This window comes from Clupea harengus, chromosome 19 (genome assembly GCF_900700415.2).
Source record: "Clupea harengus chromosome 19, Ch_v2.0.2, whole genome shotgun sequence".
Lineage (NCBI taxonomy): Eukaryota > Metazoa > Chordata > Actinopteri > Clupeiformes > Clupeidae > Clupea > Clupea harengus.
Genome location: NC_045170.1, coordinates 17511752 through 17526421, shown reverse-complemented (window position 1 = coordinate 17526421; position 14670 = coordinate 17511752). Strand labels below are relative to the sequence as shown.

At 40.6% G+C, this 14670-nt stretch overlaps 3 protein-coding genes across 4 annotated transcripts in view; 2 read left to right on the top strand and 1 right to left on the bottom strand.

Moving 5' to 3' along the window:
- Window positions 1-33: 33 nt before the first annotated feature.
- Window positions 34-1297, bottom strand: gngt1 (guanine nucleotide binding protein (G protein), gamma transducing activity polypeptide 1). Its single transcript, XM_012829528.2, has 3 exons — window positions 1192-1297; window positions 793-891; window positions 34-406 (listed from the first exon to the last, which is right to left on the bottom strand). Exons 2-3 carry the CDS (start codon window positions 886-888, stop codon window positions 278-280), a joined length of 225 nt encoding a protein of 74 aa, XP_012684982.1. The 5' UTR covers window positions 889-891; window positions 1192-1297; the 3' UTR covers window positions 34-277.
- A 3303-nt stretch (window positions 1298-4600) lies between these two features.
- Window positions 4601-6980, top strand: tfpi2 (tissue factor pathway inhibitor 2). Its single transcript, XM_012829524.3, has 5 exons — window positions 4601-4759; window positions 4987-5157; window positions 5254-5433; window positions 5942-6115; window positions 6242-6980. The coding sequence occupies exons 1-5, from the start codon at window positions 4690-4692 to the stop codon at window positions 6301-6303; spliced, it is 657 nt and encodes a 218-aa protein (XP_012684978.1). The 5' UTR covers window positions 4601-4689; the 3' UTR covers window positions 6304-6980.
- A 5906-nt stretch (window positions 6981-12886) lies between these two features.
- Window positions 12887-14670, top strand: part of calcr (calcitonin receptor) — a 60660-nt gene continuing 58876 nt past the window's right edge. The window contains exon 1 of one of the 2 annotated variants that reach the window (XM_031586733.2): window positions 12887-13263. In XM_031586733.2, the coding sequence (XP_031442593.1) occupies window positions 13141-13263 (123 nt within the window). In that variant the 5' untranslated portion in view covers window positions 12887-13140. Of the gene's footprint in view, window positions 13800-14670 lie in introns of both variants that reach the window. The other variant, XM_012829506.3, reaches the window with a different exon arrangement.

Genomic DNA, 14670 nt, shown 5'->3' with positions numbered 1-14670 from the left:
CACTGAATCCATCAAACAAAACAGGGGCAATCATTGCACAAAATGGCTTTTGATTTATTATGTCACTTTCAAGGGGAAACACAACAGTACAATCAGAGACGGCTTTGATCCAGGGAAGTCATTTTTACAAAGGCATGACAAAAACCTTCAAATCTGTTTGCATATCAATCCTTGTTCTAATGGATACTGCTCATCCAGCTATGATTTATTGGTGGCATCAGGTCTCCAACGGGCGCTAGAAGTAGGGCTACAAAAGAAGCCAGTTCCTCAGTCCACTCTAGCAGATGACACATCCACCTTTGATTTCCTTGAATGGGTTCGTAGCCTCTGGAATGCCTTTCACAAGGGGATCCTCATCAGCCGTAGCCTGGACTGCTTCCATAAATTCAGTACAGCCTTTTGACAGCTGCAATTACACATCAACAGCACCACATTTAGGGGAATTTGAAGAATACCTGATATAAGAAATTGAGGTCATTTGAAGAAGTCTAATGTTATTTGATTTGTTTATTTATCTGATTATCTCTCACTGGACAGTCTTACTGAGTTGGCAAACCCTATAATCTAGTCATGCTGAGATTCAGATTATTGTTTCAAATCCTCCCTATGTCATTGACAAGAACAAGGATGTCTGAATAGACACACATTTTAAGTACCATGGTTTTAAAAAGTGGTGAAGAGGGACCACCAACAATATTTGTGTGGGTATTTTACTCTGCACCCCACTCTGCATGTAGATGTCAATTATGTCAATCATGCTTTTTTTTAGCTTGAATTGTTTGAGAAACTTACCAGTGCTCTCTCAAGCGGTACTTCCTTTTTTTTCTGTTCTAACTCCATCTTGGCTTTGTCCAAGTCTGTTAAGTTTTCAACATCTACGATCGGCATTTTCTGTAGCACAAGAAATAAACATTAAAATAAACCATAAACAAGAAAATAAACATTTCTGGATAAGTGCTAAATCTATATACAACTGTTCTGTTTTCTGAAACCTGCATGCACAATTTGTTAAAACTGAAGCCTAAATTGATCAACTAAGCAAACAAATGATTTTGCTATCCTTTGGATACATACTACATCAAATATTCTTCACATCAGAGGCATTTAAACAAGTCATGAAGATAATTTTCTGTGAATAAACACAAAAATTCATGAATGCAACAAGATAAACAGAATTCTTGTTTCACTTACTGCCGCTTATGGTGTGTTGTCTTCACCTCTGAAAACTCTCTGAGAATCCTGTTCCTCTCACTCAATCCGGTTTATAAAGCAATCTGTATAACCACTGTAATCTCTTAATCTGATTAAAACCCTATCCTTTTTTAAATCATTGAACATTAGTTAGCGCTGAAAAATAAAAGTGAATCACTACAAGCATCCTATTGTTGAACTATGTGTGCGAGTGTGGGAGAGAGATAGACTTGTGTTTATGTTTGTGAAACAATAGACTGACACACTCAACAGTGATGTGGGGAAGCTAATGTGGGTCAAGGGGACAAGCAAAGCATTACAGGTAACTATGATAAGAATACTAATCTGTGTTTACCCTCATCCTGTCATATTAGGTGTTACTATTCTCAGTCTGGTACATTACTGTCCATGAATGTGTTTTGTGATTGTTCATGCTATAAATAAACTTTGTATCCTAGAATTTGATGTGGTAATTCACTGATAACATCAGGTACATCTGGAACCACGAGGGAGAAATTGGCATATTTTTCGAAAACGAAATAAATTATCAGTTTGTTCGTCATTCCCATAAGAAATATGTCAGACACTTCAGAATCAGAATCAGAATCAGAATGGGATTTATTGCCAAGTAGGTTTACACCTACTTGGAATTTTTTCTGATGTGAAGGTGCATACAGTAAACATAAAAACATAGAAACACAATAAGTACTACACATAACATAAAAACACAAATAAGTACTACACTTAAGAAAAGTACTACACATAAGAACCAAAAAACACAATAGATACTTTACAAATATATAGACAATGAATATAAAAAAAAAGTAAAGTGGAAAGTAGAGTGCAAAATGTAAAACAGGAGTGCAATGTGATTGAGCAATGTGCAATGTAATGTGTGTTAATGTAACACAGACTTAGGGTGTGGGGGTGGGATAAGAGTCCAGGTCAGGTGGGGGTCCCGGGCCTTGTTAATAAGGCCAACTGCAGCCGGGAAGAAGCTGGTTCTGTGGCGTGAGGTTTTGGTCCTGATGGACCGCATCCTCCTGCCGGAGGGAAGAACCTCAAAGAGTTTGTGACCCGGGTGGGAGGGATCGGCCACAATCTTACCTGCCCGCCTCAGGGTCCTAGAGGAGAACAGGTCCTGAAGAGATGGAAGATTGCAGCCGATCACCTTCTCAGCAGAACGGATGATACGCTGCAGTCTGCCTTTATCATTGGCAGTGGCAGCAGCGTACCAGACGGTGATGGAGAAGGTGAGGATGGACTCGATGATGCAGGTGTAGAAGTGCACCATCATTGCCTTTGGCAGGTTGAACTTCTTCAGCTGCCGCAGGAAGTACATCCTTTGTTAAGCTCTTTTGGTGAGGGAGCTGATGTTCAGCTCCCACTTAAGGTCCTGGGAGATGATGGTGCCCAGAAAGCGGAAGGACTCCGCAGTGTCGACTGGGGAGTCTCTCAGGGTGATGGGGGTGGGTGGGGCTGGGTTCTTTCTAAAGTCTACAACCATCTCCACTGTTTTCAGAGCATTTAGCTCCAGGTTGTTCTGGCCACACCAGGTCACCAGATTGTCAATCTCCCACCTGTAAGCAGACTCATCCCCACCAGAGTTGAGCCCAATGAGGGTGGTGTTACTTGAGGAGGGTGGAACTTGAGGAGTTTGACGGACTGGTGACTGGAGGTGCAGCTGTTTGTATACAGGGAGAAGAGTAGAGGGGAAAGAACGCAGCCTTGAGGGGAGCCCGTGCTTATGGTTCTGGAATCAGAGACATACTTCCCCAGCCTCACGTGTTGCCTCCTGTCAGACAGGAAGTATGTGATCCACCTGCAGGTGGAGTCAGGCACACTCAGCTGGGAGAGCTTGTCCTGTAGCAGAGCAGGAATGATGGTATTAAAGGCAGAGCTGAAGTCCACAAACAGGATCCTGGCGTAGGTTCCTGCGGAGTCCAGGTGCTGGAGAATGAAGTAAAGGGCCATGTTTACTGCATCGTCTACAGACCTGTTGGCTCTGTAGGCAAACTGCAGGGGGTCCAGGAGAGGGTCAGTGATGGCTTTGAGGTGAAGCAGCACAAGGCGCTCAAACACTTCACTTTAAGGATTATAATTACAGTGATAAATTAGGAAATATAAGGAGGGTAGGTCAGAAGTTTATTTTCACTGAAATTTCCAGACAAGGGTAAATAGTTGGAGTTCACATAGTCCTTAATACACCTTATCATGTTCTTGGAATGCTATCCCATCCAGCCAAATTATGTTGTAACCAAAAATACTACAACAGTGATAAGCAGAGAGGGAAGAAAACCAGTGTCAACCACTCCTGTTGAGAAACAGGCAATGTTGTGGAGCTGGTGTATTACGTCATTCTTGCATTTTTTTTTTCTTTCAACATAAATACATTGTTGTGTAATACACTGTCTTAAAACATAACTGTTAAAGGTGGAAGAAGTATTACTGAAAAGTAGGCTATAGTATCTCCAAGTACTGGTAAATAGCACATTTAGCCTTAACATGAGTATTACATGCCCTTTTCCATGACTTCACAAGACATCAGCCCAAGTGCATATGATAGACTATTAACAGGGGGGTACCTAACAGTCTTAATATACACTGTCTGACATCGTTCTGGGCCCTTGGCACCATCGTTCTGGGCCCTTAGCACCTTTCAGGATTTCACCCCTTGCCACTCCCTACGGCCCTACTCTGATGGTAGAATATTCTCTCTTCAAATTGACACCTGTGAGCACACTAATAGTCTAATCCTCCTCCTGTTGAGAGTGAAAGTTGCCCTCCACATGGGTGTTACAGGCTCTTCTGTACAAACTCCACAATGCTTTAATCCACCAGAAACGTCGTTCTGTCATCACCATACCAGAATGATGTCAGAAATGATATGAGGAGTGATAATTCCCGAGCAGACATCAAACGGTGTTTTTTTAATGGAACTATGGTAGGCTATGTGATGGATAGGTTTTTCAGTGGACCTCGATTTCAACATGAAAACCAAATTCGTCCACGGAGAAACGGGTGACGTGCAGACGGTGTGCAGTGCCCGTCAATGGGATGGTGAATGACGCCAGTCAGCTTCGTCACAACTGCCGTTGCATGCATCGATGAGTTATTAGTGACATATTAGGCTACATTCAAAACTCATTCTCTGATATCCTAGCCCTACCACAATTTTGTTCATGAAGTCATAATCAAAAGCAATTAACTCAGTTACTTTATCTATATCTTTTTATAATCTTAGATCGTGATCTGTGTTCCACAACGTAATAAGTTTAAACATTTTATTATATATAGTTTCTCATACAAACCTCCGCCTTAGACCAGTTTAGTGTCATAGTACATTACATGTAAATGAGTCAGCGTGCCCGCCCATCCAACCCTCAAGAGAGATCTCACACAATAGTATAAAAGACCGTTTGATATGAACCAAAGTTAGTCAGAGTAAAGTTGTCATTCTTAACTGTTAAGCCAACTCCGCGAGGACACATCTTTAAAATGGAATACTATTTTTTGAGTTTTCTTCTCATGCCGTTGCTTCAAAAAGCCTTCGCTTGGAAACCAACAGGTAAACAAATAATGTCTTCTTCTGAGGACTATGTAAGCTAATTCGCATTATTACCTGTACAAGTGATACACTCTTTGCAACCGTCAGCTAGCAAAGTTACCTCAATGAATTGACAGGAAAAACACTTGAATGCGTTTGTGGTTTTTTTCTTGCATACAATGCCCCAGGGCGTTGTCTCTTTGTTTTATAGAAGAGCTATAGTAAACGCAACTCTTTGTCCATTGCAGATGTGTGCTTTCTTCAAGCAGACGAGGGGCCATGTAGGGCAGACATTCAACGTTACTCTTACAACAGAATCACACAGCGGTGCGAACAATTCAGCTACGGTGGCTGCTTGGGAAACAGCAACAACTTCAAAAGTTATGCTGAATGTCAGAAAACATGCTGGAGGATACCAAGTACGAAACGTCACTAATCCCGCTGACTGCGTTATAAAGCACCATTTTTATTTGTCACGTGTCGTAATTCTAATGTCTTCCCTCTCTCCCTTCTAGAGATTCCTCAGATCTGCAGGTTTCCTAAAGAAGTGGGACGGTGTCGTGCCCTTATGAAGAAATATTTCTTTAACATGACCTCTATGCAGTGCGAAATATTCTATTACGGTGGCTGTGATGGCAACGAGAACCGTTTCGAGGATATGGAGTCCTGCTTGGAGTACTGCAAACCTCGGAAAAGTGTGTAACGCTTTTGTATTTTTACACAGAACTGAAGGGTCGACGATGCCTCAACGTTTAGTTTGGTTTAGTTTAGTATCAAAATGGCTTTGTGGGAAAAGTTTAAAATTGACTTTGAAATTGGTCATTTCACCAGATAATGGAGTGATTTGTCATTTAAAATGTAAATACCTAATTTATAATAAAGTGTTGAAGCTGTTAGAAAATGAGAATGGAGTGTCTCCATCAGGATAAGACCGTGCATCTGTAGAAGATCTTCATAAACACATAGAAGTGTTTTGATATTGATAGAAGACAGATCTATCTATCTATCTATCTATCTATCTATCTATCTATCTATCTATCCATCCATCCATCCATCCATCCATCCACCCACCCATCCATCCAACCATCTATCCAACCAGAAAGAGCATGAAATCCACCATTCACCTGACTTCTCTCTAGCATGTCTATAGCGTGGCCAATTAACCTCACATTCAGAATGTTTAATTTCTCCCTCTGTTTGCAGCTGTCCCTTTGCTATGTCTGGATCCCCTGGACAAAGGCCGGTGTTCTGCCTCCATACCTCGCTACTACTTTAACACAGTCACCAAGATGTGTGAGGAGTTTGAGTATTCTGGTTGTGGAGGAAGCAACAACAACTTTGTTTCCAGACAAAGTTGCATTGACGTATGTGGTAAAGGTATGAATACATGTTTTACTTAACCAAGACAAATTCAGAGAGGAATGGAATATTAAATCTTCTGAAAATTTCCATAAAGCTGTAATAGATCTTAGTTTACTCATGTGTGGGGTCTCTGTTTTTCAGGTGGCAAGCCGAGGAAATCTAGGAGGAGGTCTCAGTCAAGACGTCTAATGCGTCGATCGTAAAGAAAAAAAAATGCAAGACCATATATTGCTGTCATCCAAACCTCTGGTTTATAAAGTTTGAAGGAACAGCCTTGCAGAAGATGTCTTGGAAAGTTGTCACCAAGCTTGCACTTACAGGACCAGTCACCCAGAAGGGAACTGCTTCAGGGCCAAATCCACTCCGGTATTGGTTGCCGTCCAGATGAAATGTGCCAAAATAAGTCTATCTATCTAAGAGCACCAACAGAAGTTTTCTGTTTAATCAAAATGTGAATATGCTTTTTATGCATGTGACAGTGAGAGAATTGGCCGCCGTGGAAAGTCACCAACCAATAGCACAAGGAATTTAAGATCTTTTCCTGTGTAGAACTAAAAAAATATACTACTTTTGTATACTATTGTATAATGCTTAGAATTCACTGTACAGACCACGGCAAAAAAGGCCACAAATATTTTAGAGCTCATGGTTCTATATACTTGCATCATTGTTGTACTTATATTGTCAAAGATATTTTAAAACTAATGTTTTGTACTTTGTGTTTATGTATATGTGTGATATTTGACAATGACCAAAGTAGTGGTTTGCTTTTGCCATATTGTGCTGTTGTTTGACACTTGAGCTTTTATTGTCACTGGAATTGAACCTGTTATGTTCCAAAATGTCACCAACCTTTAAATAAACAAGAACTTTTGCTCGATGGAGTTGTTGCTGTTGTACTTCCCCTTTATCATCTCTGTGTCCTGAATACTGTCTGGTAAATACTGGTGGGTGGAAGTAGAGCCCTCAGCCATGCCCTTGAAAGCAGCAGGACACTCCAGCCTCTCCCTGTTACTCCCTGGCAAATGATAAAAGAGTGAAGCGCAGCACCTTTTTCACAGCCCACACGTCATTATTGCTTAGCAGAAGAAAAGGAAAAAAGGCACAAAGTTGGAAGTTGCTCTTTGAAGGGGGAAAAGTAATGCAGTTTGTATATGACAATAGTTTATTGAGGACATGAAAAGTGAACGCCAGCCTATTTCCTCAAGTTGTAAATGTTGCAATGGGGAAGAGCTCAGCTGGTTGATTGAACTGATAAATCATTTGTTAAAAGATATAAAAGCATGGCATACTCAACTGCTTGCAGCACAGACTGAAATTACATTACTTTGCCTTTGCAATGTATGCAAACTTCACACAATAAAAAAGAAAGGCAGCAGATAGATTTATACCCAAAATGTGAAATGTTCAGCTCTCTATACGCCATAAGTGTTTGCTGCATCACTCCACAAGAGCAGATATTAAAGTTCGAAGAGAACACACTACAAAAAACCCACCCTAACCTCTGGTGATTCTAAACACCAGCTGGAACACACTTAATTACCATAAGCAGCCTTGCTCTGAAACAAGCTCATTATGATCATTACATCATAATAGTTCAGAAATTGCAAAAAATGTCTCAGAGCTGTTAGATGGCCTGGAAGGTGTCCATTTCAGAAATATTCATGGAAAATTATACGCAAAATTAAGGGACAACTTTGTTCACACCTATTCCATCATGTTTTCGGAATTCTCATTGGAACACGTTAGTATTCATTACCAGACAATATGATCAAATCAAATCAAAATGAAGTATATTTATATGCTATCGATATATATATTTTCATACTGGCAAAGTAGACACTGGGCGGTTACACAACAGACAAAACAATGTGCTTACAGTTACAACTGAAAGAAGAGCAATTGTTTGCACAGTATCGCAGGGGATATGCTACTGAGGATACGATGGGGTATTCGTTTGCGCCCTCTGCCGGGAAGATCATTAACATATTTGGTGCAGAATTTCTCGACGCAAGAATACATATCTTCTCATACAAATGACGATCAATGAAAGAACGGTGTTTTGAACGGCATCATTGACCATTTGTGGCGCATCATTGTCTCGGACAGTTATTATAATGACAGAACGCATCCACCACGTGGTGGATCGTAGGCATTCTGCCCCTTGTGTAACACCTGCATTTACCAATAGCATAGCCTACCTGTACAGCTTTCCTATCACATTCATAAGATACGTAAGATGTTGCAAGGAGTTCGGTGTCGCTGTCAGTCGGTCCGAAACTCATGCTCTTGCATCGCCCTTTGCATGCCTGCCACCAGGGCAATTAGCTACACTGTTCTAATGGCCTGGGACACAGACAGATACCTGGTAAAGATTTGTTTCCTCCTGTGTAAGTGCTCATCATCATCAACACAATTCTGATATTCATATGGTCTGATGTGCCAACGTTTTCAATTTGAGACAGGCTACAAATACGGCATACAGAAAAGATGGAATGGTTGTGTGTTTTCAAACAGAACTATGCAAACCTTTGCATACAAATACCTTTTTCTTCAGTATGATTGTTCCCGTCAATCGCAGCTTTTTTTTTTTTTGCAACAACAGCAGCCCCGTGCACAGGCCAACCTTTGCAAAGGTTAATGGATTCATATTTTAAAGAAATGCGGTGGCATATTTGCCAAGTAAACATATTGGCACAATTGAATCTTTGGTGTTATGAAATTACATGAGGTCCCTTGAAGCTTGCTCTACTTTCTCTTGAGATCAACCTAGCGCTCACATTTGCAAATAAGCGAAGTGTGTTCTCACTGAATCCATTTTTTTTGCAATTACCCCAGAAAATTAAAAGTGACAGCTACTCACAAGGGAACCCAATTCTACAATCGTTGCATATATGCCGCTGTATCAGCATGCTCCAAACTCACAAACTGCATCAGAATGCATGATGTGACAAGTCCCAATGTACACACATCAGGGGTAACATAATTCAGAAGTCATGGCTGGCACAGTAACTTTAACAGGAAGAAAATGTTAAAGAGTACTAATATTACTCGTAGTGGTAGTAGAAAAATATGAGGAAGAACCCCTAGATAGCACCCTTTCACTTCAAGGGTCTATTCACCTCTAGAAAATTGAAGCACACGTTCACTTCAAACTTGCCCTTCAGAAAATGTCTGCCATGATCTTGTAGGTCATTCTGATGGGTAGACCCATAGGGAAGTGTAACAGACCTTATTTCTTAGACATAATGCATTCCGTGCTACCAAATGCATTAATTTCTTCAACAACGTAATGCCTTATGTCCATGAAAAACAAACATATCAGCACCGTGTCCACAAAATGTTGAAGAGAGCTCATTCTTTTGTGCACAGAATACAAAATGGATGATTCATGTCGTGCACTTAATTTTATGTGATTTTCATGTTGTGGACAAAAGGATGAATGCACTTCTCATGTAATGGACAAAATAAACTCATTTCATAGACGAAAGTAATTCTGTCCACCTAACGGTGTATACAAATGTGTTCTGTCCACATAGGCGAAGGCTACAGAACCCCTAAAGTCCCATAAGGTGATAAGGTGCACACAAGATAAAAAAAATATGACCTTACGGGATACCAGGGGCTCTGTAAAAGGCTGCTTGAACTTTCGCAGACTTTAGAACTGACACTGATGCCTAAACGTTTAAGCAACTTTTGGCAGAACACATTCGGTAACCTCCCACCTCTTGGATTGTATACTTTCAGTAATACAGCATATGGAAATCATTAATTTGGTACTTTGTGCAAAACACTGGTGTCTACGAAGGTTTAAGCAGCCTTTGCTTTGATGGACAGAATACATTCATTTGGAGACTCACAGAATGTATGGACCAATGTTCTTTCCTGCACATCATACTTTCAGTAATATATGGACATTAGTTCAAGCAGCCTTTGCTTTTCGTGGAAAGAATTTCTTCTGTAACTTCTTCTGCACATCATACTTTCCCTAATATGACAGAACTGCTATGTTGACAAAAAGAACATTTGATGGCACGAAATGATCACAGTGTAACACATAGTGTATTTCCTACCACAAAAGTATGAATGTTGGCCTAGGATAACTGTAATGTAGAATTATACTTTTGACTATGAAATTAGTCTATTTTGTCCACAAAGTGAGAAGGGCAGTCAGGCTTTTGTCAACAAAATGAAAAGCACCAAAGACAATTCAGAGCACGCCATGAATAATCTGTTTCCTTTTTTTTTGCACAAAACAATGTAACCTGTTCAATATTTCATGGACACAATGCTAACACATTTGTTTTTCTAGGACAAAAAACGCATTCCGTTGTTACATGGTTCCGTAACATATTGATGCAAGTTGTAGCACAGAATGCGTTCTGTCTACTAGAACAGGTCTATTACACTTGATGCCCCATCAAGAACAGTTCCTCAAAGACTTGATATAACCAAGATCAAGGTCAAGATCAACATGCAATCCTGCCTGCAGATGACTACTCATGTAATGCACTTATGTACATATGGCTGACCTACCTGTTAAGGAAAATGGAGGAGAATTGATGGAGAAAGGAGAAGAGAAATGCAACTGTTGTATGCTGAAATGTTATTTTGCCTACTTCGCCCATTGTCCAATTCTTATGGCCAGTCTATTTTAGCATTATCCACTTAATCAGATGGCCTTTTTCTGAAAGTACGGCTGACAACTCTTGCGAAATAACCTTTTGTATCTGCTCTTTTGATATTGGTGACTGTTTTTCAACCTGCACTGACATTTTCCTTGAAGCATATTTCTGTTGCTTTCAGTCTTCTCTGCTTTCACCTAATGTAGCAGCAGGTCATGGTGCCATGCCATTTTCTCCCCCACACACTTAACCCTCAGATGAAACTAATTACTTTCATCTGTAATCACCAGCCAGAGGATGAAGAATAAATGAAAAAAAAATACTGCAGTTTTTCTCTGAACCCTGAAATTGCTAGGTGGACACAGCGTGACCCCTTCCGTCTTTCTGCCTTTTTAATTGTGCCCTTGCTCCAAGTGGAGGCAAATGAGAAGGCAGTTCTGTTTCCGCTTGAGTTAGGGGAAGGGGGAAGTGAGAGCAGGCAGGCAGAGTCGCCTCGTTGTCACAAATGGCTAGTGACAGCGGAGCACACAGAAGGAATCAGTGGAGAACACTTGAAGGAGAGGAAATGATGGCACAGAACTGTGTGGTTTGGATTTAGGGCTGCAATTTGTTCATGTGATTCTCATTTGATCAAGGGTTTTCCCGACTTTATTTCGGAGACATGCCTGGGCGTATGGTGGACCTGACGAAGCTTGGTTCCAGTGGAGCGAAGAGAGATAAAAGGATCAGAAAATGCAATAATTGTTTTCCCCCAGGAAGAACCTAGGTGTGACACTTTATTATAGATTATTCTATATTAGAGTGTAAAACCTATCCCACCGGGGATTTATACGTGTAGGGATCCCTTCCCCATGAGTAGACGAATGCCCTTGAGCACTGGGCCTCTGAGGCCGTCTGTGGTAAAGAAAGATGTGTATTATGTCTACATTACCTACAGCAGTAGCCTACACAGCAGCAACTCCCAATATCCGGTGTTCATGTAATCCCCCCCCCCCCCCCCCCCCCCTCAGACGATGTATGTGAAGATATAAGATACACAGTAGGTAATGTTTATTTATCTTTTTATATGTTTATTTATCTCTTTACAGTCCTGTTGGAGAGTTGTGAATGGGGGGTGGGGGTGAGTGTTGGGGGCACACAACTATCAAGGGAAGAGGCTAAACATACATAAACATACCGAATGGCATATGCTTATGAAGCACAGGCATGACATTCTGAAAAAGAGTCTCACTTAAGATCTATGATGAACTCCTCTCTGGTGACCTCAGAGGAACCCGTAAAAGGTCGTTTTCTGTCCTCGTTGGTAGGCTCTGAGCAGGTGTCTGGGAGGTGGGCTGAGGACAGATGTCTTGTGTTGCATGCCGCATGTAACCTTTAAAGTGTTCATGCCCTTTGGAAACCCTCCTCTCCTGTTCCTCACATGATATTTCACAGGGGAAGAGGAAGAGAGCATAAGAGCTGTGCCTTGCTGACTTTTTAAAAATATGAACTCACACACCATGACTGCATTACAGCGGGTGACAACAATGATTTTTTTTCTAAACACTGACTAAGGGTGTGTATGTCCTTCCATGACTTAGGGACTGAAAATGGAGGTCTTAGCTTGAGTGTGGGCAACATATTGAGTTAATTTTGTTTCAAATATAATGGTGAAAGTTGTATTAAAAAAGTTATTCTATTCTAGAAGTTATTATTCTGTTATTCTATTATTCTACAATGTATAGCAACACCCTAAAACTTGTGGCTGATCGAATATAACCAGGAGGAAAGGGTTTCACCCTGTTAAGTCACCCTGTGCACAATATATTCTGCAATATCCTTAAGCAGAATCTTGAACAAAATCTTTAACTGTTCGAGCTTCACGGAACATTTTTTGGAGATGTTCTGCTTTGTTGGAGGGCTACCAATGAAGGATGAAAAAAAAAGGTTTTTACTTAGTCTAATTATTTCATAACAGTATTGAAAATCAGCAATGTCAGCATCAGAGTTATATATATTTATCAGGGATCTTTTGTGCTTGCGGTGAATATGGTGCGGTGAATATGCACAATGGAGTTGGTCATACGCTGAAGTTTGGTCGGCGCTATAGAAGCTCATCTCTCTTGGATCTCCATTAATGCGAAAGCGAACATTAGCTTAGATCTGTAACCGGTCTGAAGGCTATACGCACACAGTAGGCTATGGACCACTGTGTGGTGCTCTCATCTCACTTAAATTGACTCTGGATCTAGCTCTGAGTTGAAAGAGTTGACGCAAATAATGGTCAATAAGACGGGCATACCTACTTGCATATATAATTCAAGGCATATTTTCATCTATGCCTGCCCACTTCACAACGTGTAAATCCTCGAAGCGTGCAGTGCAGCCAGGAATTTCCCACTTTTTACGCGCTGCTTATTGATTATTGTTTACTGCATGAATGAAAGGCGAGGAACTGTAACCTATGGCTACTTAATCAAATGTTCCTTCACAAGAGTCAGCTGTCTACTTAGGAGAATGATGAAGGTGATGACGACTACAGCGACGCACTTCAGAGCGGTATGGATGTAAATTTCTATTGGGTTGCACGTATATTACCACACCCCACGGGTGAGCACTGTCAGCCAGCGACAGGGTCGTCTCTCACCACAGTCATGGAACAGACTCCCAGAAGAGCGCACATTGCCATCCAGTAGCGTATGTGTTGTAGCCTATGTCTTTAAGAATGATCATGCCCCGAGAGGTTGTTAGATGCACTTGGATTACCGGTTGGTGCACTGAAACAACGTTAACAACCGTTTACTAATGTCTAGCGAGCGCTCGTCATAAAAAGTAGGCTATTTCCATACTCAATTCAGCAGAGAGCACTGCTTTTGATATTAGTTAACAATTAAATTGTTTTATTGAACAAGGCGGATATTATGATTTAGAGACATTTTAAATCCGGGTGTCATTCCCTGGCATTTAACCGGAACGCAGACGATGGAATTCAGATTTGAAATTTTCAATTCACTCCGTGGTAACCATATTGACCCTGGTCCAACTCTTTAAAAACGGGTTTGGAGACTGTTCAGACACCGTCTTCTTAACTTAAGGTAAGCTCTGTTTTACATTTCAATAGTATTTACAGTATTTAAGTTATAGTTGCCCATCCCAAAATGGTTCTCCTGCCAGAAAAGATGCAGTTGATTGTTATAAGATCATCGTGATCTACAATTCAGAATTTGCAGGCGCAAAACTTGATTTTTTTGGCTCTAGTCACTCTTTCGTTTATCACAATTGACCGTGACCGTGAAGAGTAAGTGCACCCAAATATTTTATATTCTGATCAACTATGTAATGTATCTGCTGTTTTATGTTTTCCTTTATATACGTAGGCTTAGCCTACTGACAAGTGTTTCGATCATAAACCTTTTGCTAACCAACATTTATCAAACGATAACATTTTCTGAGCAACGAAGAACAGCTTAATTATGTGCTAATTTATTCATATGGTTTTGCCCTTAGAACATTATTGATAAATTGCAAGGTAAGCCACTTTATCATGGAAGACAGTAAAAAAGAAAAAGACCAAGAAAGAAAGACAAGAATCTCTTACTTCAGTGTCCAAGTTAGGAGTAATATGGATAAAAGAAATCAAGTATGCTATTATCATCTGTTCTGCAAGCTTTTTCTGCATATATTATAGTATTTTCTTATCAAGAAAAACAAACGAGAATTAACGTGAGATCAATATCCGTGTACCAGCAGTTTAGGCCATTTTCTTCCTGTTTATGGATCATATTCCAGATGCTCCCTGGGTCAGATATCTAGAAGGATGTGTGAATTGAGTATAGCTGGGTGCATCACTCATTAAGAGCCACGTGAAACTCTTATTGAGCCCATGGAAAGGCATGAACATCATGGCTTGCAGGGTCTTACAGATATATCTGGAGTTGCTTACCTGCTGCAAATGCATGTCCTTGT

What these genes read in the sequence shown, in the direction of transcription:
- gngt1 (XM_012829528.2), bottom strand. Translation starts at nt 888, where the DNA reads ATGCCGATCGTAGATGTTGAAAACTTAACAGACTTGGACAAAGCCAAG. An exon ending in TACCGCTTGAGAGAGCACTG is followed by an intron (nt 407 to 792) that starts GTAAGTTTCTCA and finishes GTGTAATTGCAG; the next exon opens with CTGTCAAAAGGCTGTACTGA.
- tfpi2 (XM_012829524.3), top strand. Translation starts at nt 4,690, where the DNA reads ATGGAATACTATTTTTTGAGTTTTCTTCTCATGCCGTTGCTTCAAAAA. An exon ending in AACATGCTGGAGGATACCAA is followed by an intron (nt 5,158 to 5,253) that starts GTACGAAACGTC and finishes TCTCCCTTCTAG; the next exon opens with AGATTCCTCAGATCTGCAGG. An exon ending in CATTGACGTATGTGGTAAAG is followed by an intron (nt 6,116 to 6,241) that starts GTATGAATACAT and finishes TCTGTTTTTCAG; the next exon opens with GTGGCAAGCCGAGGAAATCT.